Source organism: Ruditapes philippinarum, unplaced genomic scaffold (assembly GCF_026571515.1).
Source record: "Ruditapes philippinarum isolate M1 unplaced genomic scaffold, ASM2657151v2 ctg1113_1_1_1_1, whole genome shotgun sequence".
NCBI lineage: Eukaryota > Metazoa > Mollusca > Bivalvia > Venerida > Veneridae > Ruditapes > Ruditapes philippinarum.
Window position 1 is genome coordinate 212,814 of NW_026852241.1, and position 23,916 is coordinate 236,729.

Here is a 23,916-nt window from a genome sequence, read left to right on the forward strand (position 1 = left end):
AGCATTTAAGATAATGAAAATCATTGCAAAGTAATAAATGCTTACAAATTGTAAATTTTCCCTTTAAAAGGAAAGGCTTGCTCAGTTGTGCCATCATCCCTTCCCTTTAAAATGGTTTTTTTTGTTTCAATTTATTATCACAACTTTTTTGAATTACGGTATTTGTATATCATAAAGGGTTTATTTATGCTTCTCATCCTACAAATTTGCTTAAGGAAAGTCAGTTGTTCCAGTCAGGTGCCCCCTTGTGCTTAAAATAATGCTTGAAAGGGCACATGATGTCTTCCTGTGCCGGAAAAACTGGAAAATCTCCCTAATTATAATCATGACTGGCGACATAGCAAACAAAACAAAAAAAATGTGTCCATAAGACAATGATGCCACCGAAACTGTATAAGAAAAAATGTAAAAAATGTGTTCATAAGATAATGATGCCACAGAGACTGTGTAAAAAAAAAAGTGTAAAATGTGTCCATAAGACAATGCTGCCACACAGACTGTATAGTAAAAATTTTTTTAAAAAATTGATCATAAGACAATGATACCACAAAGACTGTACTGGTATAGTAGAAAATTTTTTAAAAAGTGTACATAAGACAATGATGCCACAAAGACAGTATAAGAAAAAGTGGACAAAATGTGTCCATAAGACAATTATACCACAGATACTCAGATTCTCATTTCAATTATCTTTAATTTATTATAGTAGTGTATATGGATTTACAACATTATTCAAAAGGCTAAATGATGTCAAGCTCGGCATAGTACATCTTATCTGGCTACGCCCATGCTAGTGAACATTCCAGTACATGTAAAGCAAGTGGAAACATTATACTGTCAGCAAGAAATATATTTGAGACCAAACTAAAGTTGTTTAAAGAGTTATTTTGTTAGCAAAATTAATGGACTTGAATTTGAACCTAAAAAAAAGTTAATTTATTATAGGTGCTCATAGAATAACAAGATAAACTGTTGGTGCTGTTATTTTGATAAAGTGCAAACTTCTAAATTGTTTTTGTTAAAAAAAATTAGTATGAGTAATTAACAGCAAAACAAAAACGTAAAAACAGAGTAAAACAAAAAAAACAGAGTAAAACAAAAAAAGAATTTAAACAAAAATGCCAGCTCGCTCGACTCATTCTTTCCTTAGTTGTGAAAATTGGTAAAGTCTTAAGTCCAATAATTATATTTATCAATCTAAGAGTGCTTAGTCAACTTTTTGACCTTCAATTGTGACCTTGACCTTAAGCCGGCAAAAGGGCAACATGGGTTCTGCACATAACCTTGTTGAGGTGAAAATTTGATCCAAGAGTGAAGAAAATCTTTCAATTACTGTGGGACTTACAGAGCGGACATGACATACTGTCTAATATTTGATTATTTGATATTTGACCTTCAATTGTGACCTTGACCTTGAGCTGACACATGGGCAACATGGATTCTGCACATCCCCTTGCTGATGTGAACATTTCAGCCAAGTTTGAAGAAAATCTTTCAATTAGTGTAGGACTTACAGAGCTGACACGACATACTGTCTAGTATTTGATTGTTTGATATTTGACCTTCAATTGTGACCTTGAGCTGACACATGGGCAACATGGATTCTGCACATTCCCTTGTTGAGGTGAACATTTGAGCAAAATTTGAAGAAAATCCTTCAACTTTTTTTTTTAGGTATAGGATTTATAAAGCAGACACGATAATGGAGACGGACGCGACAAAGCCAAACCATTAAGCCCCTCCCCCCCCTCCCCAAATTTTGTGGTGGGGGTATAATAAATTTGTATCAACTAATCTAAGACAGTGCAATGCTTAGAGAAAATAATATATATGAGACAAAGTTATGGATCTTGCTAATAGTTCATGGTGTGGGTGATGATGAGGGAGACACTTTTCAAGTTTGAAATAATTCCCTTTTTGTAATATTAAACATGGAACTACATTTGAAAAGTTAACTTATCAGCAGGATTATTAATAAATCATGAATTATACAGTAAAGGAAAATCATAGAACTTATGAGAAAATGTGACGGCAAGGAGTGACATACAGTGTAAGTCAGACCAAAAACTTATAATAACCATTGTTACATACAGCAATTTTAACCGGATGTTCTTCATTGACAGGTTGAGAATTTTTAAACTATGGAATTTATGGCCTTCCTACATATGGAGTTAATAACCTTGCCCTTTCACTAGAAGTCAAAGGGAAAACAAGGCATACATTGACCTTAGTCCATAGATTTGCATTTCTAAGTATATGACCTTGACTTTTGAGCAACAATTCTGATAACCAATGTAATATTAAACAAGAGGGCCTATCATGGCCCTGAGGTCGCTCACCTGTATATAGGCCCCCAGAGCGGGGCCAGTTTAAACCCCAGGGCTTTTATTTGAACAAACTTGGAAGACACTCATTAGAAGATGTTTCACAATGTTAAGTTTTTACTACACACATACACACACACTCACTCCCCCCCCCCTCTGGCAGGGCCAATTTTCACCCATAGGCTTTTATTTGAACAAACTTGGTAGACATCCATAAGAAGATATTTCATGTTAAACATCTAAGCTCTAGCTCATTGGGTTTTTTAAAAGAAGATTTTTAAGTTTTTACTAGACACATATAGTTAAAAACAATGACACCCCTGGGGCGGGGCCAGTTTTGACCCCAGGGCTTTTATTTGAACACACTTTGTAGACACTTACTAGAAGATGTTTCATGCTTAATATCTAAACTCTAGCTATCTGGTTTTTTTCAAAGAATATTATTTAAGTTTTTGCTATACACAAAAGGAAAATCAATGAGCCCCCCCGGGGCTGGGCCAATTTTGACCCCAGGGCTTTTATTTGAACAAACTTGGTAGACAACCATTAGAAGATGTTTCATGCTGAATAACTTAGCTCTAGCTATTTGGGTTTTTTCAAAGAAGATTTTTTAAGTTTTTACTATATGCATATAGGCAAAATCAATGACACCCCCTTGGCGGGGCCAATTTTGACCCCAGGGCTATTATTTGAACAAACTTTGTAGACACTCACTAGAAGATGTTTCATACTTAATATCTAAACTCTAGCTATCTGTTTTTTTTCAAAGAAGATAATTTAAGTTTTTGCTATACACATATAAGGAAAATCAATGAGCAACCCGGGGCGGGGCCAATTTTGACCCCAGGGCTTTTATTTGAACAAACTTGGTAGACACTCATTAGAAGATGTTTCATGCTGAATATCTTAGCTCTAGCTCTTTGGGTTCTTTAAAAGAAGATTTTTTAAGGTTTTACTATATGCATATAGGGAAAATCAATGACCCCCGGGGGGGGGGGCCAATTTTGACCCCAGGGCTTTTATTTGAAAAAACTTGGTAGACACCCATTAGAACATGTTTGATGCTAAATATCTTAGCTCTAGCTCTTTGGGTTCTTTAAAAGAAGATTTTTAAGTTTTTACTATATTCATATAGGGAAAATCAATGACCCCCTGGGGCGGGGCCAATTTTGACCCCAGGGCTCTTATTTGTACAAACTTGGTAGACATCCATTAGAACATGTTTCATGCTAAATATCTTAGCTCTAGCTCTTTGGGTTCTTTAAAAGAAATTTTTTAAGTTTTTACTATATGCATATAGGAAAAAACAGTGACCCCTAGGGCGGGGTCTATTTTGACCCCAGGGCTTTTATTTGAACAAACTTAATAGACACCCATTAGAAAATGTTTCATGCTAAATATCTTAGCTCTAGCTCTTTGGGTTCTTTAAAAGAAGTTTTTTAAGTTTTTACTATATACATAATGGGAAAATTAATGACCCCCTGGGGCGGGGCCAATTTTGACCCTAGGGCTTTTATTTGAACAAACTTGGTAGACACTCACTAGAAGATGTTTCATGCCAAATATCTAAGCTCTAGCTCTTTCGGTTTTTTAGAAGAAGATATTTAAAGTTTTTTTTTTTGGTTGCCAAGGCAACCAGAGTTCTGCATGGAATTAAATTCTTTGAACAATTTTCAAAGGTGACCACATTCCTGTGAAGTTTGGATGAAATTGGCTCAGTGGTTTATGAGGAGATGTCATTTTTTTTTTGACCCCAGGGCTTTTATTTGAACAAACTTGGTAGACACTCACTAGAAGATGTTTCATGCCAAATATCTAAGCTCTAGCTCTTAGGGTTTTTTAAAAGAAGATATTTAAAGTTTTTTCTTTCGGTTGCCATGGCAACCAGAGTTCTGCATGGAATTAAATTCTTTGAACAATTTTTAAAGGTGACCACCAAAGGAACATTCCTGTGAAGTTTGGATGAAATTGGCTCAGTGGTTTATGAGGAGATGTCATTTAAAGTAAAAGTTACGGACGCCGGACGGACGGACGCCGGACGAAAAGTGATCACAAAAGCTCACCCTGTCACAAAGTGACAGGTGAGCTAAAAATGAATGACATTGACCTTTTACCTTCTGACCTAGAATAACTATGATTGATACCAAGGCACATTTTCATAAAAACATCCTTGATCAATGTACCATGATTGAGTGACCTGTATTATTATTTGTTATGAGAGGACCAAGTGACAATGACATTTGACTAAAAAATTGGTGTGGCAGGTAAAACTTTACATGATGCATCCAAATATAAAGTAACAATTTCAGCTCTATCACTGCTGAAGTCAAACCTTAACAGGGATATACATGTATTGACCTTTTGAACAAGAGGGCCATGATGGCCCTGAAATCGCTCACATGTTTATAGGCCCCCTGCAGCAGGGCCAATTTTTACCCAAGGGATTTTATTTGAACAAACCTGGTAGACTCTCACTAGAAGATAATTCATGCTTAATATCTAAATTCTGGCTCTTTGGGTTTTTAACAGAAGATTTTTTAAGTTTTTTCTATATACAAATAAGGAAAATCAATGATCCCCGGGACAGGGCTAATTTTAACCCCAGAGCCCTTATTTGAACATAATGGTAGACACCCATTAGAAGATGTATCATGCTTAATATCTAAGCTCTTGCTCTAAAGGTTTTTTTAAAGGAAGATTTTTTAACTTTTTTTACTATATACATAAAAAATAAAGCAATGACCCCCTGACTCGAACAAACTTGGTAGACACCCATTAGAAATGTTTCATGCCAAAAAGCTAAGCTCTTGCTCTTTGGTTTTTTTAAAAGAAGATTTTTTAAGTTATCACTATATACATAAAGGGAAAAACAATGACCCCCGGGGCGGGGCCAATTTTGACCAAAAGAAATTTTTTAAAGTTTTTACTAAATACAAATAAGGAAAATCAATGACCCCAGGGACATGGCCAATTTTGACCCCAGGGCATTTATTTAAACAAACTTTGTAGACACTGACTAGATGATGTTTCATGCTTAATTATAGCTAAGCTGTAGCTCTTTTGAATTTTTTTAAAGAAGATTTTTTAAGTTTTTACTATATACATAAAGGGAAAAACTGAATGACCCCTTGGGCAGGGCCAATTTTAACCCAAAGGCTTTTATTTGAACAAACTTCGTATACATCCACGAGGAGATGTTTCATGCTTAATAGCTAAGCTATAGCTATTTGGATTTTTTAAGTTTTTATTATATACAAATAAGGAAAATCAATGACCCTCGGGCGGGGCAAATTTTGACCCCAGGGCATTTATTTTAACAAACTTCGTAGACACTGTCTACATGATGTTTCATGCCAAATATTTAAGCTCTAGCTCTTATGTTTTTTTAAAAGAAGAGGTTTTAAGCTTTTTCTTCGGTTGCCATGGCAACCAGAGTTCTGCTTGGAATTAAATTCTTTGAATAATTTTTTAAGTTGATTACCAAAGGAACATTCCTGTGAAGTTTGGATGAACTTGGCTCAGCGGTTTATGAGGAGATGTCATTTAAAGTAAAAGTTTACAGACAGAAGGCCAGACGAAAAGCAATCTCAAAAGCTCACCATGTCACTTTGAGACAGGTGAGCTAAAAATGGGCATAATGTGACAGATGCCCAAAAATAGGTATGGGGAATTCTCGGAAAGGCTAATCCAATCAGCAAAAGTTGAAACTCATAGTTCTAAACTTTCTGACTAAATTAGTAAAATGACCAGATTTACGATTTATTTGTTAAAACAGCCCCAAGCCACCTTAACTTTTGACCTTTTTTAGTTGAAAATTGGTTGGGAAGGTAGAAATCATATCAGTGTGTGAATCGGCATACTTAGTTTCAATGTGGACCTTTATTTACATTAAAGTGAATGACCATAAACAAAATCTTAACCAGAAAAGTTAACCAACGACGGCACTGCTGAGTGGATCGTGAAATAGCTCCACTTTTTGTTTGAAAAATGGAGCTAAAACAGCTGAAAGTAAAAGCATCAAGTAACAAGAGCACCGCTAGGCGGAGCATTATATGCCCGAAAATGCTTTTTTTTATATTTAGGATGAAGCATTTGTAAGGCATTACATAAATTAAATAAAGTTTAAACTCCTTCAAATAGCAATCCTCCAATGAAATTTAAATATTGTGGGCCAAATGGAACTTAAGTTATACTCTGGAAACTGTTTCCAGGTTTTAGGTAATTAAGCCACCTTGAACTTTGACCTTGTCCCCCAAAATCAATAGGGGTCTTCTACCCAATATGGACAATCATCCTATGAAGTTTGAACACTTAGGGCCAAATAGAAATTAATTTGTGTTCTGGAAACTGTTTTCTATTTCCAAGTTATATTGACCTTGACCTCTAATTTTGTGACCCAAAAATCAATAGGGGTATTCTACCCAATATGGACACTCATCCTATGAAGTTTGAATATTGTTGGCCAAATAGACCTTAAGTTATGCTCGGGAAACTGTTTTCAGTTTTAAGGTAAAAGTGACCTTTGATCTTGTAACCCCAAAATCAATAGAGGTCTTCCACCTAATATGGACGATCATCCTATGAAGTTTGAATATTGTGGGCCATACGAAACTTAAGTTATGCTGCAGAAACTGTTTTCAGTTTTAAAGTAATAGTGACCTTGACCTTTGACCTTGTGACTTTAAAATCAATAGGGGTCTTCTACCCAATAGGGACAATCAATCTATGAAGTTTGAATATTGTGGGCCAATTAAGTAGACCTTGAGTTATGCTCCGGAAACTGTTTTCAGTTTTAAAGTAATAGTGACCTTGACCTTTGACCTTGTGTCCCAAAAACAAAAGGGGTCTTCAACCCAATATGAACATCCATCCTATGAAGTTTGAACACTGTTGGCCAAATGGAACTTCAGTACTGTTCCAGAAACTTTTTTCAGTTTAAAGTCAATAGTGACCTTGACCTTTGACCTTGTGACCCCAAAATCAAAAGGGTTCTTCTACCCAATATGGACACTCATCCTATGAAGTTTGAATATTGTGGGCCAAACAGAACTTAAGTTATGCTCCGGAAACTGTTTTCAGTTTTTAGGTAACAGTGACCTTGACCTTTGACCTTGTGACCCAAAAATCAATAGGTGTCTTCTACCAAATATGGACAACCATCCTATGAAGTTTGAACACTGTTGGCCAAACAGAACTTAAATTATGCTTCAGATTTAAGGTGATAGTTAACTTTGACCTTGTGACCCCAAAATCAATAGGGATCTTCTACCCAATATGGACAATCATCCTATGAAGTTTGAATATTGTGGGCCAAATGGAACTTAAGTTATGCTCCGGAAACCAAATTGCTAACAGACGGAGACGGACTGAGACGGACGGACGGATGCCAGGGGGTATAACATAATAGACAGACAGACGGACTGACGCCAGGGGGTATAACATAATATGCCCGAAATTCTTTCGGGCATATTGAAACATACATAACAGACATAGCAACAAACAGAATAAAGGAATGCATTCTGCTCTGTTCATTCACCAGGGATATCATACTTAAAAACAGAAAAGAAAGGTGTGTTGTTCCAGTATTGTGTTCTTTATAACGTATGACCAAAGACTGTTGATATGCCGCAAGGCCATTCTTCCTACCAATGGTCAAAGTGATTCATGGACAGTTCCTTATGGAAAACAGACAAGCACATTGTCGGATAACCACGGATAACCACGGCCAAACAATTAACAGTTATCAGCCGTGGGTTTTTTTGCCGATATTTAGTTGAATAGAGGTGTGAGAGGACAGCTATTTCATTGTTAATATAAAGCTGCATGCCTCCAGATTAGCTTAAGTATTTGAGAAAATTTAACTTGAGAAAAATTTACTAAAATTTTAAAGGGATATTCAGGCAAAATAATGATAAAGAAATTATTATTTTCTATGAGGTCAAATCAGGCTAAAATTACTTTTGTTGAAGTTTCAGTGTGAATCTGAATATTTTAGGTTTGAAGCATAAATATGAACAAAATTTAGGCGCCAATAGAATTATCAGATAGTTTTGTTTTGAAACAAGTCAGGTGACTTGAACAAACCCTTGAATTTAAAATAACAGATATTATTGAAATAAGTCTAAGTCATTCATTTGACATGTGCTTTAATGTTTCCAGAGTTCACTTTGACAACTATTGTGATATCCTAGCGCTCTTAAACATGACCCACGCTGGTCAAGTTAGGAAACAACTGTTTTAATTTCTTTATATGGAGAAAAGTTTTGTTCTTTCTACTGTCTAATATATTCATTTTGTGGGCATTTACAGAATAATGACTGAAAAACTCAAAACTAAGAAATGAAAATTTTGCCTGCGTCTCCCTTTAAGAAAAGCAAAAAGATTTAAGAGTTAAGCAATAATTTACATGTTATATGTGATTAAGGACTGATTTTTATATTTCTACTGCATTACTAACGCAATAAGAGCTACTTTTTTGCTTATTTGACCTCTTTTTGGTAATTTACATGGATTTGACTGTTGTTTGAAATGTGTAAATTATTTTCTTTGTACACTTCTCAATATATCACGTTTAAATATATTCTTAAAAGTTTCATGAAAATTGGCATGAATCTGGAGGCATGCTGCTTTAAAGAATCTAAAATTACTACTATGACGTCATTTTTTTGTTCTGACTGTACTGTATAATACAGTACAGGTAGGTGTCCAATATTAATGTGTAAGTCCAATATTAATTGTGGAACACATTAATATTAGACAGCCTGCTGTGTCTTGAAAGAAGCTTGTATGACCACAGGATTTTGTGGAAAATTCTTCGAAGAAAAAAAAACAAATAGAAAAAAAAACAAACGGTTAAGTAAAATGTAACCTCTTATCTCAGAAGTTAGCATGAGGAATGATACAACATCTTTCCTTCGCCCATTATGCATTTTACATTATTTTACAAAAAGAACAATAATTGTTTTCTGGCTTATTTAACGAATTATTATTCCAAGCCTACTGATTTTCGATTTTCAAGCTCTTAACATCATATCACTGCTAACGCTTTCCAAGTGCAAGATAGCCTGGGTCAGTTAGGATATGATTTTATGGGATTGTTTAATTTCTTGTCTATTTTCCGTTTTTTGTGCCCCCACTTTAGTGACGGGCATTTAGATTTACCCTTGTCTGTCCCTTACATTCTCTTTTGTGTCTCACGTAACTCAAAAAGTATTTGACCTAGTCATGAAACTTTACAGAAATATTGATCAGCATGTGTAGTTGTGCACCTGGGTATTTTTGCTTGTGGATTTATTTAGTATTTAGAGCTACTGCCCTTGACTTAGAAAATGTTTGCAATTTTCAACTTGTGTCGCATGTAATTCAAAAAGGACTTGACATAGAGTCATTAAACCTAATGGGAAGTTGCTCAGCATATTTAGTTTTGCACCTGGGGTTTCGCTTGTGGATTTATCCAGTATTTTTAGAGTTATTTCCCTTGACTTAGTAAAAACGGTTTCATTATGTTGTTATTTGTTCCTTGAGTGCTTGAGTTAGAATCAAACAACTTTACAGGAATAACAATCAACATCACTAAATTATAGGAATAATGATTCATATCCCTGTAAAGCTATGCACCCGGAACTTTGCATGTGGATTTTTTTCAGTTTTGTTAGAGTTACTGCCCTTGACTTTCAGTAGAATAAATTTGCAATTTTCAACTTGTTCATGCATAGCTCAAAAAGTAATTCACTTGTAGGCCTGAAAGTTTACAAGAATGTTGATCAGCATGTGTACTTATGCACCTTGGGGTTTGCTTGTGGATTTATTCAGTATTTGTAAAGTTCTTGCCTTTTAATAAGTAAAAGATTTTTAGTTTTCAAAAAATATTTGACCTAGAGATAAGATTGACAGAACAGTGGCGCGGTGGGGGCACCCATGTCCTATGGACACATTTCTAGTTTTCTTTCTTTTTTAAATATACGTTTAGTTGACACTCCTACTTGATTTGCTTTATTGTATGTACACATACATTATGTTTCAGATATAAGTCAACTTTTTAAATAAGGGTAATGGTCCGCTTGTCAAATAAATACCACAGAGAAAATGAATTAATCTATTTAAACCAAAAGCGGTTATATTTCACTGCTTATAATATAAATAAAGGATACCAGACTCCTGTGGTATGACAAATATCAATTCAAAAATAAGAAAATATAATTTTGTTGCGTTAATATCCAAAATTTATACTAATGGCACAACATTTACATCCGTGATAGTTGTAGTAAAGTAAAAATATCATTTTAACACTAAATGGTCAGTATAAATCCTTCTTAAAAGTCATAGATTGTTTCAGTCAATCATTTAGAATATCAAAGATTCAACACATATTTGAAAGCATTTCATTTTTATTATTTCTTATAAAAGTCCCAAATGTAAATTGATGTATACTGTATTGTGTAAGTCCAACATTTTGTGTAACTTGTATATTTTGTGTGTCACGTACATAATTAGTAATATTTCAAAACACGAAAATTACGGACATTTTGTCATTCAAGAAGCTACCTATAGTGTTTTGCAAGTAAGAAAAAGATAATTGCTAAAACATTAATATTGTACATTTCTAGCACAAAAATACATTAATTCTACTCTTTCGATAGATAACATGATATTTGATAGTAAAAGTAGTAATTTAAGTAAGATATAAGCCTCAAACTGACCAATAAGTAAAATATTGAATTCCCTTCGACACTAAGCCTCATGAAATTCAATATTTTACATATTGGACAGTTTAGGCTTATATCTACTATTTTTAAGTCACTGCATGTGACTTAAATACTTTTACAAAATCACTTAGGCCTATTTTTGCAAGCAGCAATAGGCCTTTTATTGTGTAAAGTAATCAAAATGTTATTTAGAAGTGTATAAATATGTCTGCAGTTTCCATAATTATGGTTTTGCACTTTGGAAAAGAATAAAGTTAACTTGGCAGCAAAGGCCACAAAATGGGAAATTGTAAAAGTGGACCAGTGGCCTTTGTTTAGGGGATATCATTATGTCTTAATGAGCATTTTTAAACACCCCTTCATATACATGCATGTGGCATTTATTCAGTATTTGTAGAGTATTATAATTAGCCTTGCCTTAGATAATTGGAATTTTGAACTTTGCGGGTCACACATGGCTCAAAAAAGTATAATTTGAATGTAATGTTGTGCAATGGTTAAGTTGGGGCAATCTTGATTGTGTGGATTTATTCCCATATTTATACAGCATTTGTGCCAATAAATTCTTGCCTTAAAATCATTCACATAGTGGAAGTATGTGCAAAGATTGTGATTTACAGCAGTTTTCATAGTAAAAGGGGATAATATTACAGTTTCAAACTGTGTCAAGCGTAGCCCAAAAAATATTAGACCTGGAGTCATAAGATTGACAAAACAGTGGAGTGTGAGGGCACCTGTGTCCTAAGGACACATTTCTAGATTACTAATGCTTTTTACTGTTATATATCTGTACAGCCTTTCAAAATTTACATTATTGGCGGTCCATTACTTTGGACAAAATTTATGACACATAAGTTCTTTTAAACAAGCTCAATCAAACCATGGCCTTTTTTTTCATTCAATAGTCTATTGATGTTTTAAATGCTTTATAGGGATCTCCCTAAATTTTCCAGATTTTATTATTTGGTATAAGTAAGTTAATTATTCATTTAAGTGCATAAACATTGATAACCATCAATATTGATAGAATAAAGGAACAAATAATTAATAGTCTATGACATTTGAAATGTTAAGAATATATGTAATGAAAGACATTAACCCATTACTTTTCAAGATAATTCTGTTTGAATAAAATATTTTTCTAACCTAAAATGTTCTGTTGATGTTACTTAGAATACTTTTCAGTAAGAAAATTTTCCACATGACAAAATTGATTTATTGAAATTAAGATCAAACCTAAAATATTGCTCTTCAACTAAATAAATGTTTTTGATGTGTTTCTGAAAATTACAATAAACAATAATTTTTGGTAAATTTGAATTTTTCTTAAAACATATGTAAAGTCCAAAATCTTCCAGAATTTATGAAATGGGTAATTTAAAGTACAGTACTAATACCAACTTCACAATAGGTTTCACACTGTGTTTGAGTCTGTTTTAATGTCTAAAGTCATTGAATGTATTGTTTAAAAAGTAATTCTAACTTTTGTATTGAGGTGTGACAGATAGCCATAAGAAGATGTTTCATGATAAATATCTGAGCTCTAGCTCTTTGGGGTTCTTAAAAGAAGATTTTCAAAGTTTTCACTTAACACATATAGGGAAAAACAATGATCCCGGGCCCAAAACACATGTTTTCAATATTTGAGAAATGTTACTAGTATTAGAAAAAGTGATCAATTTTTTTCAGCGCCAGCCCTATCAGAAAATTACATCAGGAGATGTGCCCCCTTCTGTTTAGGGGTTTAAAGCCTCATTGCCAAGACGATTTTAGTTGATTAGAAGGAAACGTGTAACCAACACTGAAAAGCTTTTGCCTCTATCGCAATCTATTGAGAAGTTGCAGCACTTTGAAATCAGTTTGGATGGAGAAAAAACAACACAAAATAGTGATTTTTGGCAATTTTAAGATGTCCCCTTGTTGCCATGGTAACAGGAAATGTAAGATTGAGCATGCTGTTACAAAGGCTATGGTGCAGTCAACATTTGTGTCAAGTTATATTGAAGCATCTTTTTATAGTTTCATAGCAATCTGAACTTGTGAGGCTTTTCAGTGAAAACAGCCATTTTTCACGAAATGCTTATGCAGTTATGGGTTAAGAAAGAAAAAAATTTGCTTAACAGCTGGCCGTATACCTGAAGTTAAATGAATTCAACCAGGGTTGAAAAGCCTGAAAATATCAATAGGAATTGCTAACATAGATCAAGTGAGGAATATGCAAAAGATAATCAAGAAATATGATCAGAAATAAACCCTATTCTTAGTTTGATGTCAGTGAAACTGGAAAAATGGAACGAGTGATTGACCTGAAATTTTTTCAGAAAAACTGATTGGCTGATATAGATCTACAATGTTTCTTAAGTCCTGTCTTGTTTCTGAAGATTACTAATTTTCTACACCTTTGCAATAGATGTACTAGGCTGATGAGTTGTACTTTTGCACCTTTTAGTACAAGAGCAAATGTTCCCTAAGAAGCTACACTGTTATGTACACACACTTGGCTTAGACATCACTTCTACCCTCATCACCTAATCAGCATTCCATGCTATTTACTTTCCAACCAACAGACACTAGAAAGAAGACACACAGAAAGATAAACCAAAAACAGAAATCAACATTACTATGCAATCTTTTGAAAATCTACATATGAGCCAAGTTGGTAAACATAATCATCCATCAAGAGTGGATACCAAATTATCTGCCATTTGACATTGAAGGTGATCTAACTTAAAGCCAGCACAGGTGAAGCATTGGTTTCTTCACAGTCTTGTTGTGGTGAGCATTTGGGTAAAGTTTTAACAAAATACTTCAAAGGATGTAGCATTTTTAGTTCCAACACAAAATTGTCAGACTGGTTTTAAGGGTTACACTGACCTTTAGAAAGCACAGCAGCACTATGTATTCTGCAAATCACCTTGTTGAGGTGAACATTTAAGTTTAAAGAAAATCTTTCAAGGGCCTTGGGTAAAGAATTTAGAGTTGACAATCTGATATTTGACCTTTAAGGGTGACCTTGACCTTGGATGGCAGCCAAAATGATTTTTTCCAGCTGCCTTATTGAGATAAACGTAAAACCTTTTTGATAGGTATGGGATTAAAACAGTAAGGACATTTGACCCTCAAGAGTGACCTTGACATTGAGCTAGCAATGTAGCAGGATGTGTTCTACATATTGCTTTGTTGTGGTGAACTTTTGAGTTGAAAATTTAAGCACCTGAAGTTGTACTTTAACCTAATGAGCCAGGCTGTTGGCACAGCAGCAGTCAAATTTTGTACCAATCAACTCTTTTCAAATTGTAATGAGCTTCCATCACTGATCATTCCAACAGTTCCATCTCTAATTATTCCTACAGTGAACATTCTACAGTGATGATATAGTTTTTCAGTTAATATTTTATAATAACTAAAGTCTCAGTTTCCAATTGACAAAAGTGACCATAATATACCTTTATAACTGAGATTGAAACAAACAACAAAATATTATAGAAGTTTAAATTTAGTATACCTTAGTAACTGAGACTGTGACAAAAATTTATTCAAGTTTATACCTTATCTTATGCTTTTGAGTGGAAAAATAAATAAATATAATTTAACACTTTTAAATGACGAAACTACTTTTTTAAGATTTTCACAATGCGGTACCTCAATTTTATTTTTGCTAACAATTCTGACATTCTGTAAGGCTGTTTAAAGAAAAAGCAAAGCTGAAATTGATAAATAACTTAAATGTCAAATGTAATAAAAAGAAGAAAACTTACTTCTTTTCATTCAAATTCCAATCACCAAATTTCGTCTTTAAATCTTTTTTTGTTTCATTTTTACAGTCTGAAAAATACATTCCTTCCACATGCAAAACTGCTTTTGATGACATTTGGGCATATTAAAGTATCCTACGAGCAATAACTGCCGTATGCTTTATGAAAAATTGAAAAGCAATGACAGCCATCACCTCGTAGAACAAGTAAACTACCCAGCTGAGCCAGCTTCCAAGTTTTTCATTTTCATAGCTGCTTTTTTTTAATGATTTCACATTTGTCAGCACTTATTTTTTGCCTGTTACAATCCTCAAAGATGTTTTCTTCTTTTTAAAAAGGTGTATGACTAACAAATCCAAATGCTATCCCTCTGAATCAAACAATTATTTTCCTCCTGTGAAATAAACAACTTTAAAAAATGGCTGCCGCTTACATTTAACAAAGCCAGGTCTAATATAAATTCGCAGTAAGTAACAGAAATATGGATTGATGGTTGGACTTTAACTCCTACAAGAATTGTTTGTTTATAGTGATCATTCTTTTTTTTTTAATAAAATAAATAATATCACTGTCATTTAACGTTGATTGTCAGACTTTTTTTTCAGCTCAAGACTTCTTGTTTTTAATGATAAATTCCGACTAAAGGGGCTCTCAATGGGGAAAACAGATTTTAATATTTACGTTAATATTATGAAAATTTCGTTTTAACTTGTTTTTTAGCATAAAATAAAAAGAAAATTTGTTTGTTTGTTGTGTAAGATGTAATTTCATTTTATCTCGTGAGAATACTGTTTTTAAAGCCCACTTGATGAAATAAAATTTCATTTTACACACAAACAAACAAATATCCTCTATAAATTTTTAATTTCAAGACACTCATTTGCAACTTTAAAACATTATAGTTTTGAAAATTTATGTGCTCACAAATTTATGAAATATTTTGCATCAAGTGAAACATTCTTCTTCACTTTTTTCTATTATAATGCAATCAGTAAGTGAAAATTTCTACATTGGTAATTTAAAACTTCAGTAACATTAATGGCAAATGTAGTTCATATTCTGGTAAGTTTTTACTATTAAATTTGTTTTGTAAGACAAACCTATATATTTATAAGCATTTTCATTCATCAAGAACAAAACAAACTTTTAAAATAAAAGTAGTTAATTACTTCATCCCAAACAAGCAGAATTCATTAGAATTTAGAATCTATTATATCATATTGTGTATTCACTTCTGATCAATTTTATTCTTTGATGTAACTGCCTCTGTGGTCGAGTGGTTAGAGTTGATGACTTCTAATCCAGTTACCTTTCTGGTGTGGGTTCGATCCCCGGGAGATGCTTTGGTAGTTTAGCGTGGAGAAGGGTAGTCTAGTACTGGTGTTACTCTCCAGGAACGATGGGTAGGAAACTACCCGCCTATATGACTGAAATACTGTTGGAAAAAGGCGTAAAATGAAACAAACAAACAAATATTCTTTGATGTACCTCGTACACCTTTATTATCCACTTCTATTCAATTATATTCTTTGATGTACCTCGTACACCTTTATTATCCACTTCTATTCAATTATATTCTTTGATGTACCTCGTACACCTTTATTATCCACTTCTATTCAATTTTATTCTTTGATGTACCTTGTACACCTTTATTATCCTCTTCTGTTCGATGTACCTCGTACACCTTTATATGCAATTCATTTGTTCTCTGGTTTTACTTTACCAGATTTTTCAACAGCAAATCATGCAGAACCAGGATTCTAAACAATTTTTCTTTTTGTTTGTCATTTGTTTGTTTCATTTTACTCCTTTTCCCAACAGTATTTCAGTCATATAGGTGGGTAGTTTCCTAACCATCATTCCTGGAGTGTTACACCAGTACTAGACTACCTTTCTCCACGCTAAACTACCAAAGCATCTCCTGGGGATCGAACCCATGCCAGAGAGGTAACTGGAAGAGAAGTCATCGACTCTAACTCCTCGACCACGGAGGCGGCTACAACTTTTCTGTGTTTTTTATATAATTGTACAGCCAACTATAGGCTGTGTTTTTCATTGCTTTTATCTTAAATGAAGTGGGTTTTTGTGTGTGGATACTGTAGATGCATTTAATGTACTGCCTTGGACTAATATTAGATATCCTCACTAAAATATATAAATTCACATATACAAATCTTTTTCATTGACAGTTTATATTGTTCAAGACATAATGATACTGCTACAAACATATAGTCAAATACTGAACTACCGGAATATAAATTATATTTAACATCTTGTTACTTGTATTTTCTTTAATAATGCAGATATTTACATTTAATTCTATTAATCAAAACCACAAAAATGGCTTTATTTAAAGGTTTATTAAAAAGTTTTTTTCTAGTTTGAATATACACAGAACATAAAGGTTAAAGTTTGTTGCATTTTTATACATTGTTCTTCCTTAATCAGCATATTTAAATTACACTAAGTTTTTTTGATTGACAAGAATTATTTTAACAAACTAGGTTACAGAGCTTCATGCAAAAATCTTTTTTTTGACTTTCTGTCAAAATTTTTTTTTTTTTTTTTTTTTTTTTTTTTCAGGCCCCCACATGGGGTAACCCCATTTATTCGCTTCTTTCTTATAACCAACCCATTTATTCGCTTCGTCTTATAACCATTTGTGGGGTCGAAGCACATCCCACAGTGGTTTTACAATTATTTGTTTCATGCATGTGAACGGTTAATACCCGAATGTGGAACCAATGTAATGAAAGAAAAAAAAACAACAATTATAAAAAAAAAAAAATCAAAAAGAAAAAACACACACACACACACACACACAAAATAACAACAACACAACAAACGACAAAAACAAAGAGACAAGGACGACACATGCATTCATACTCGCACTCATAACCGTATTTTTTTTTAAAGAAATGGTTTTCAAAAGCATCAACAGTATATAAAAATCTAAAGCATGCTATTTTGGCTGAATTATTTCTTAATTACTTAAAAACTCAAAAATAGTACTTTTCAGTGTAGAAATAATATTTTCTCAGCTGACAATTTTTCTTTTTTAAAATTAGTAAAAAATAAATTTTCTAAAAAGACTCAAAACATTTTCAAACTTTCGGTAATCTATTATTTATGATTGCTACCCTCTTTATCAGTCTTGAGCTTTTGTGTTATAAAGTTTTTGGCTGCAATCATTGATAAAGAAAGATCAAGCATTTTAACTGATAAATATTAGACATTTTAAAAATATTACTAAAAATAAGTTTTTTTGCGTTAGATAAATCATCCTTTGCATTATAGCCAAAACATCATTCTTTTAAATACCTAACGATAAAAAAAGGTGCTTCATTTATTTTAAGAAATTCCTTTATAAATTTTTTGACAATGGGAGCACATCCAGAATAGATGCTCAATGCTTTCAACATCATTACTACAAAAAGAACATAAAGGACTTTCTTTATACTTAATTTTTGTATAAAAGATGATTGGTTCCAATAATCCTGTGTAAAATTCTTGTTTGGAACCATTGCAACTTAGCATATTTTGTAATTCTAAAAGGCATTTCGAATATAAATTTTCCATTCGTTTTCACTAAAAGCTAAATTAAGGTTATTTGTCCATTTTTCGAATACTTGTTGGCTTTGATTTGTTTTTATTTAATATATTATAGAAAAGTTTTGCTCCATTTATGTCTGATATAATATCTTTAAAGTATAGCGGTATGTCTGGCCAATGCTTTTCTGTTGGGGATGTTTATATATTATATTATATTTATTAAAAAAAATTGCTTAACTGATAGAATCATACCGTTGAAAATTAAGATATTAGATTGGGACATTGTATCTTTTAATAAAAATTCATTATAAGATAAAAACTTTTCCAATCAGATATAAGGTGTTGTTCTAATGTTACAAAACTTCCAGCATCGAACCATGATTTAAATATACGCTTTTTGAACCAATTAATATGTTTTATTGTTATTAAAATAAAGGATGTTTTTCCGAAAGAATGATTTTCGATTGGAATTAATTCAAAATATAGCATGAAAATGCCGTAAAAGTGTCCTTTCCAAAAAAGATTGTTTGTTTCTTTTTGCAAGTTTATCAAAATAATGGTTTCCGCAGTGAAAAACTTTTGCATACTATTTTGTCGTAAAGAATACTTTTCCAACTAGCATTTTGAGATTATTCTTTTAAACCATGTTATTTTTAATGAACATGATAAAGGCAGAAATATTTATCATCTGCAAGCCGCCCTCATCATAGGTTTTTACAAATAACAGAAAGACTTAAAATTTTTTACCAATTTCCTTGCCAAATAAAGTCATAAAACATTTTTTTAATACCACTGATTCTTTTCGAAGGGTTTGGTAGTTAAATGAAAAAATGATTAAAAGAGATGAAATAAAAAAAGATTTTAATGACAGCAAATTTTTTCCTATTGGTGTGAGAATTTCTTCTTTTCCAAATTTTGAAACCTTTCGGATTATTTTCTATTCTTTCGCTATAAGTTTAAATCTTTATTTTAAACTTTAAGCAACATGAAAATTTTATGCTAACATTTTAAATTGAAAAATGGTCGATTCCAAGACAATTTTCAATCTTGTTTTTTATTACCTGTTTTGCAGGAATATTTCAATTTTTTCCTAATCCAACAACCTTATTTTTATCAAAAAATTAAAACATTAAGTCCGATAGTTGTGCAAAAATCTGACAAGATTTCCAAAGATTTATTTAAAGACGCACTTTGATCCATCTAAAATCATTGTTGTGTCATCTGCAAATTGTGACAATTTATGTTCTTACGTTGTTAATGTTTATTCCTTTAATAATCTTATCATTTCTTATTTTTTAAAGCTAGAACTTTCAGCACATCATATATAAAATATAACATGAAAGAGGGATCTCCTTGTCGGCACCCCTCTACCTATTTTAAAACAAAAATTTGATAAAAACCCACATTGATTAACAGCAGAAGTTGCATCCTTATATAAAATATCAAACCATTTTTTTATAGACGGACCAAAGTAAAAAAAAGACAGAGTATTCTGTACAAATGACCAAGAGAGTGAATCAAAGCCTTTTTCAAAATCTATTAAAAGGAAAAGTCCAGGAAATGTTATTTTCTTCAGTATACTGGCATGATATCAATAGAATAAGACGGGGTATTTTCTCCAATATATCTTCCCTTTGATGAAACCTGTTTGATCTTTATTTTATTAGTTTATCTAGGTAAGTTTTTATTCGATTCGCTATGCAACCTGCAGCAATTTTTTGTATAATCGGTATTTTAGAAGTGTTATAGGCTCTCTCCACAATTTTTTCACGAATTTGTTTAAGGTTTTTATTTTTCTTTTGAATAACATGTTATTAAACACCTTGTTTTTGGGGTCACTGACAATTTATTTATTTTCTGTCAAATTTGATCTTGAGGTTTGAGACAAGATGTCATTCGAATGAATATTGTACATATAGCTGTTTTGAGCAGAATAATATACTTCCAGGTTTTGCATTGCTGTACTTTATACACAAATAAATATTTTCCTTGTCAATATGTACATTTTCAGTACTGGATACAAGACTTTTAACCTAGGTTGCAAAAAAGCTATGCACATGTAGTCTCAATGCAATCTTGTTATATTTAAAGTTTTATCACAATATTTCATTTCTAACTAGTTACTGACTGAAAACCACCTATTTGACGTCCACTTGTCTGGGGCCTGCCTATAAATCATTCCTCTATTTTAAAAATCAGGATTTTTAAAAGAAAAAGCCTGGTTAATAGCCTAGTTTCCAAAACATGAGATGGAACTTTGATTTAAGAGCAATTTTTTCATGTAGGAGATTAAAAATCCTCAAAACAATATTGATCTGAACTTAAGTTCTGTAATTTTACAGTTCAAAAATTGTTTTGAAATAAACATACAAAATATGACTGTCACAGAGCCAGACCTATTTTGGCACCAGGGTAATTATTATAACTGAGTAAACTTGGTACAAACCAGACAGGATTAAAATTAGATAACTTTAAAAAGGGGGGGGGGGGGGGGGGGGGAGGTGTAGGATTGGATGGCAGACAGCAGTAAGTAATATGCAAGAAAACACAAGACATGTGTCACATTAAACTGCAACATTTCAATCTGTGGAACACCCACAAGCAGAGATGCCATCGAAAAAAGGCCCCCATAAAGATACCAACATAAAAAATAAATACAGTATGTTAATGTATATTATTTACATAAAACAATATACTAGATAAAGAGCTCAATCTTAAGTAACAATAGATTTGTGATTTGTACCAGTTCTTGTTAAATGTTGAATTCTGCTTAAGCCAGTGCAAGGGGGCTTGGGCTGTAACTTGCACTTTCCAGTACCGTCCATGAACAGGCTCAATCAAACCGAGCCTGCAACATTTTCAATTTTGCCGTGTTGGGCTTTCTTAAGGGATCCTGTTTTTCTCTTTTTCAAAGCATCATACAATTTACTGCAGATAATGTAGAAGTTGGTGGGACAGTTTATGGCTTAACCAACTCTACAGTCAAAATTTTATGACAGGGGTGGGTCGGAAGGGTGGGGGTTGGGGGGGGGGTAAGCAGGGCTCAGAAAACAGCAACAACACATGAAATGAATCAACCAAACTACTTCCCTTCAACCCAAGGCACAACCACAAAGAGATGGGAGGGACCTTAATAACAAGAGCTGTCAGAAAATATGCTTGACTATTTTCAGTGCTTGAAAGTAATGGGGCATAATATTGTATAAAAGCTTGATACAGTAACCTGTACACAATTTAAGATTATGATGATTTACAAGTGTACAAAGTCCCAAAGCCATATGTCAATGGACTTTGGAAATATCTAAGGTGGTATGCAAACTTTTACATAAGTGGTTATGCTGATGCAAACACCAAAGCCAACACCAACCCTCACAGGAATAGGACAACTCTTTTTATTCTTCAAATAGTCAAGCTAAAAAGATAAGATTCAAATAAAGAAGACAACAAAGGACACAAATACAGAACATATTAACTATATTTACATACAGCATGTCAAAAAGCTCCATCTAAAGTAACAGCAGGTTGTGTAATGCAGAAGAATCAGAAATATACTTATCTGGAGACAATAAGTTGGTGGGGCAAAAAAATGCCCTTAAACCATTTATTCTGTTCATTTCTTGTCTATAACTTTATTATAATTCCTTCTTTTTCTTCTTTTTTGTTTGAGCGGGGGTGGGGGGAGGTTTGGATGGCAGACAGCATCAACAGATATGCAAGAAAAACACAAGAAATGTGTCACATCAAGCTGCAACCTTTCAATCCCAGGCACAGGCAGAATGGCAATGAAAAAAAAATCCCATAATGGGGTCAAGAAAGAAAATAAATACAGTATGTTTTATTTACCTCAACATACAGCCATATGTTAGAGAGGAGCTCAATCTGAAGTAACAGCATATTTGTGATGACATAGTATCAGGAACACAGTTACTTCAGAAACATTTACTGGAGACAATCTAGAAGTTGGTGGGACAAATAATGGCTTCACCATTTCTACACTTCATTTTTTATATTGGATTTTTGACTTGGGTGGGGCAATGACTCAAAAGACAGCAAAAATACAAAAAAATAAATCACATCAAACTGCTCTCCTTCAACCCAAGGCACAACCACAAAGAGATAAGAAGGAAATTAATAGAAAGAGCTGTCAGTACGACAGCATGCTGACTATACAGAGTGCTTGATAGTAATCGGGCATTATTTTGCAAACTTTTTACATTCTTCTGTAAAAGCAAACAAAGAAATGTTTGATCTTCAAATGGGTGGGGGGTTTGAACAAAATCTTAACGTTTCCTTTTTATAAAATTAATCTGTCTGTCTTGTCACAGAAGTTTGGTCTATTTCTATATATAAATAGAAACACGCAATTCTATTAATAGAAAATTTTATAAATAGAAACATGCAATTCTATAAATAGATACATGTGGTGGTGTCAAGTGGTTGACACATGGTAGTGTCTTGTGGTGGTGTCACGTGGTGAAGTCACTTTGCGGAGCAACATGGTTGTGACACATGGTGGAGTCATGTGGCGGAGTAATGTGGAAGAGATGTGGTGGAGTCACATGGCCGAGTCATGTGGTGGAGTCATGTGGTACGGTCATATGGTGGAGTCATGCGGTGGTGTAACGTGGCCCAGTCACCATGAATGGTGTCATGTGGTTGAGCCATGTGGTTGTATCACATGGTAAAGTCACTTTTGTAAAGTCCACATGGCCAAGTCATGTGGTAAGGTCATGTGGTGGTGTCACATGGCTGAGTCACATGGTGGATTTACATGGTGGAGTCATGTGGTGTCACTTGGTGGTGACACGTGGTGAAGTCATGTGGTCAAAGAAACCAATGGTTATTTGTGAAGACACTGGTTGCATTGGGTGTCAATATTTGACAAGAAGTAAACAGTTACCAAGGAAACATAATGGTTCCTATGAACCTCATTACCCAACACTGGCCTGCAAGTTGTAGACATAGATTCTTCCTAAGACAAACCATCTAAATTAGCTGATCCTTAAACTTTTCTTCTTTATTGTTCTTTTAATAATTATTTCCTCATTTTATTATTTCTTTATTTATTTTTACGTCACCGCCCCTTTCTCTGTTCCTGTTCAATATTATTCTATTTCTGTTATTCTGATTTACATTATATTTTTCTGTCTTTTTTTGTAAGTTTATACATAATTCAGCAGCCACTATTTTTGAAGAACAATAGGCTCAAGGACAATGGCTGCAATGGAAGCAATTTGTTGCAAAAAAACCAATGCTTACTTTTAAAGTCACTGAGGGCTCAGGATATGAATGCTTGACAGGAAGTTAATGGTTGCAAAGGAAACTCAATGGTTCCTATGCAGCTCAATGTCAAACACTGACCTACAAGTTTTAGATGAAGGTCTTGCCAATGACACATCATCTACATTAGATGATAGACCTTTAAACTTTGTTTTTTGTCTGTTATATTTTTCAATAAAAAATTATTCCCTCATTATATTATTTTTTTTTTATTTTTAAACCCCACCCCCTTTCTTTCTCGCTCTCTGTCTGCTTCAAATTTATTTTATTTCTGTAATTCTAATTAAAATGTTAATGTCA

General features: G+C 33.2%; 1 protein-coding gene across 1 annotated transcript in view; it reads right to left on the reverse strand.

Moving 5' to 3' along the window:
* Positions 1–22,324, reverse strand: part of LOC132753824 (sulfide:quinone oxidoreductase, mitochondrial-like) — a 31,584-nt gene extending 9,260 nt beyond the window's left edge. The window contains exon 1 of the mRNA XM_060744363.1: positions 22,265–22,324. Within this exon, the coding sequence (XP_060600346.1) occupies positions 22,265–22,324 (60 nt within the window). The remainder of the gene's footprint in view (positions 1–22,264) is intronic.
* Positions 22,325–23,916: the final 1,592 nt, after the last annotated feature.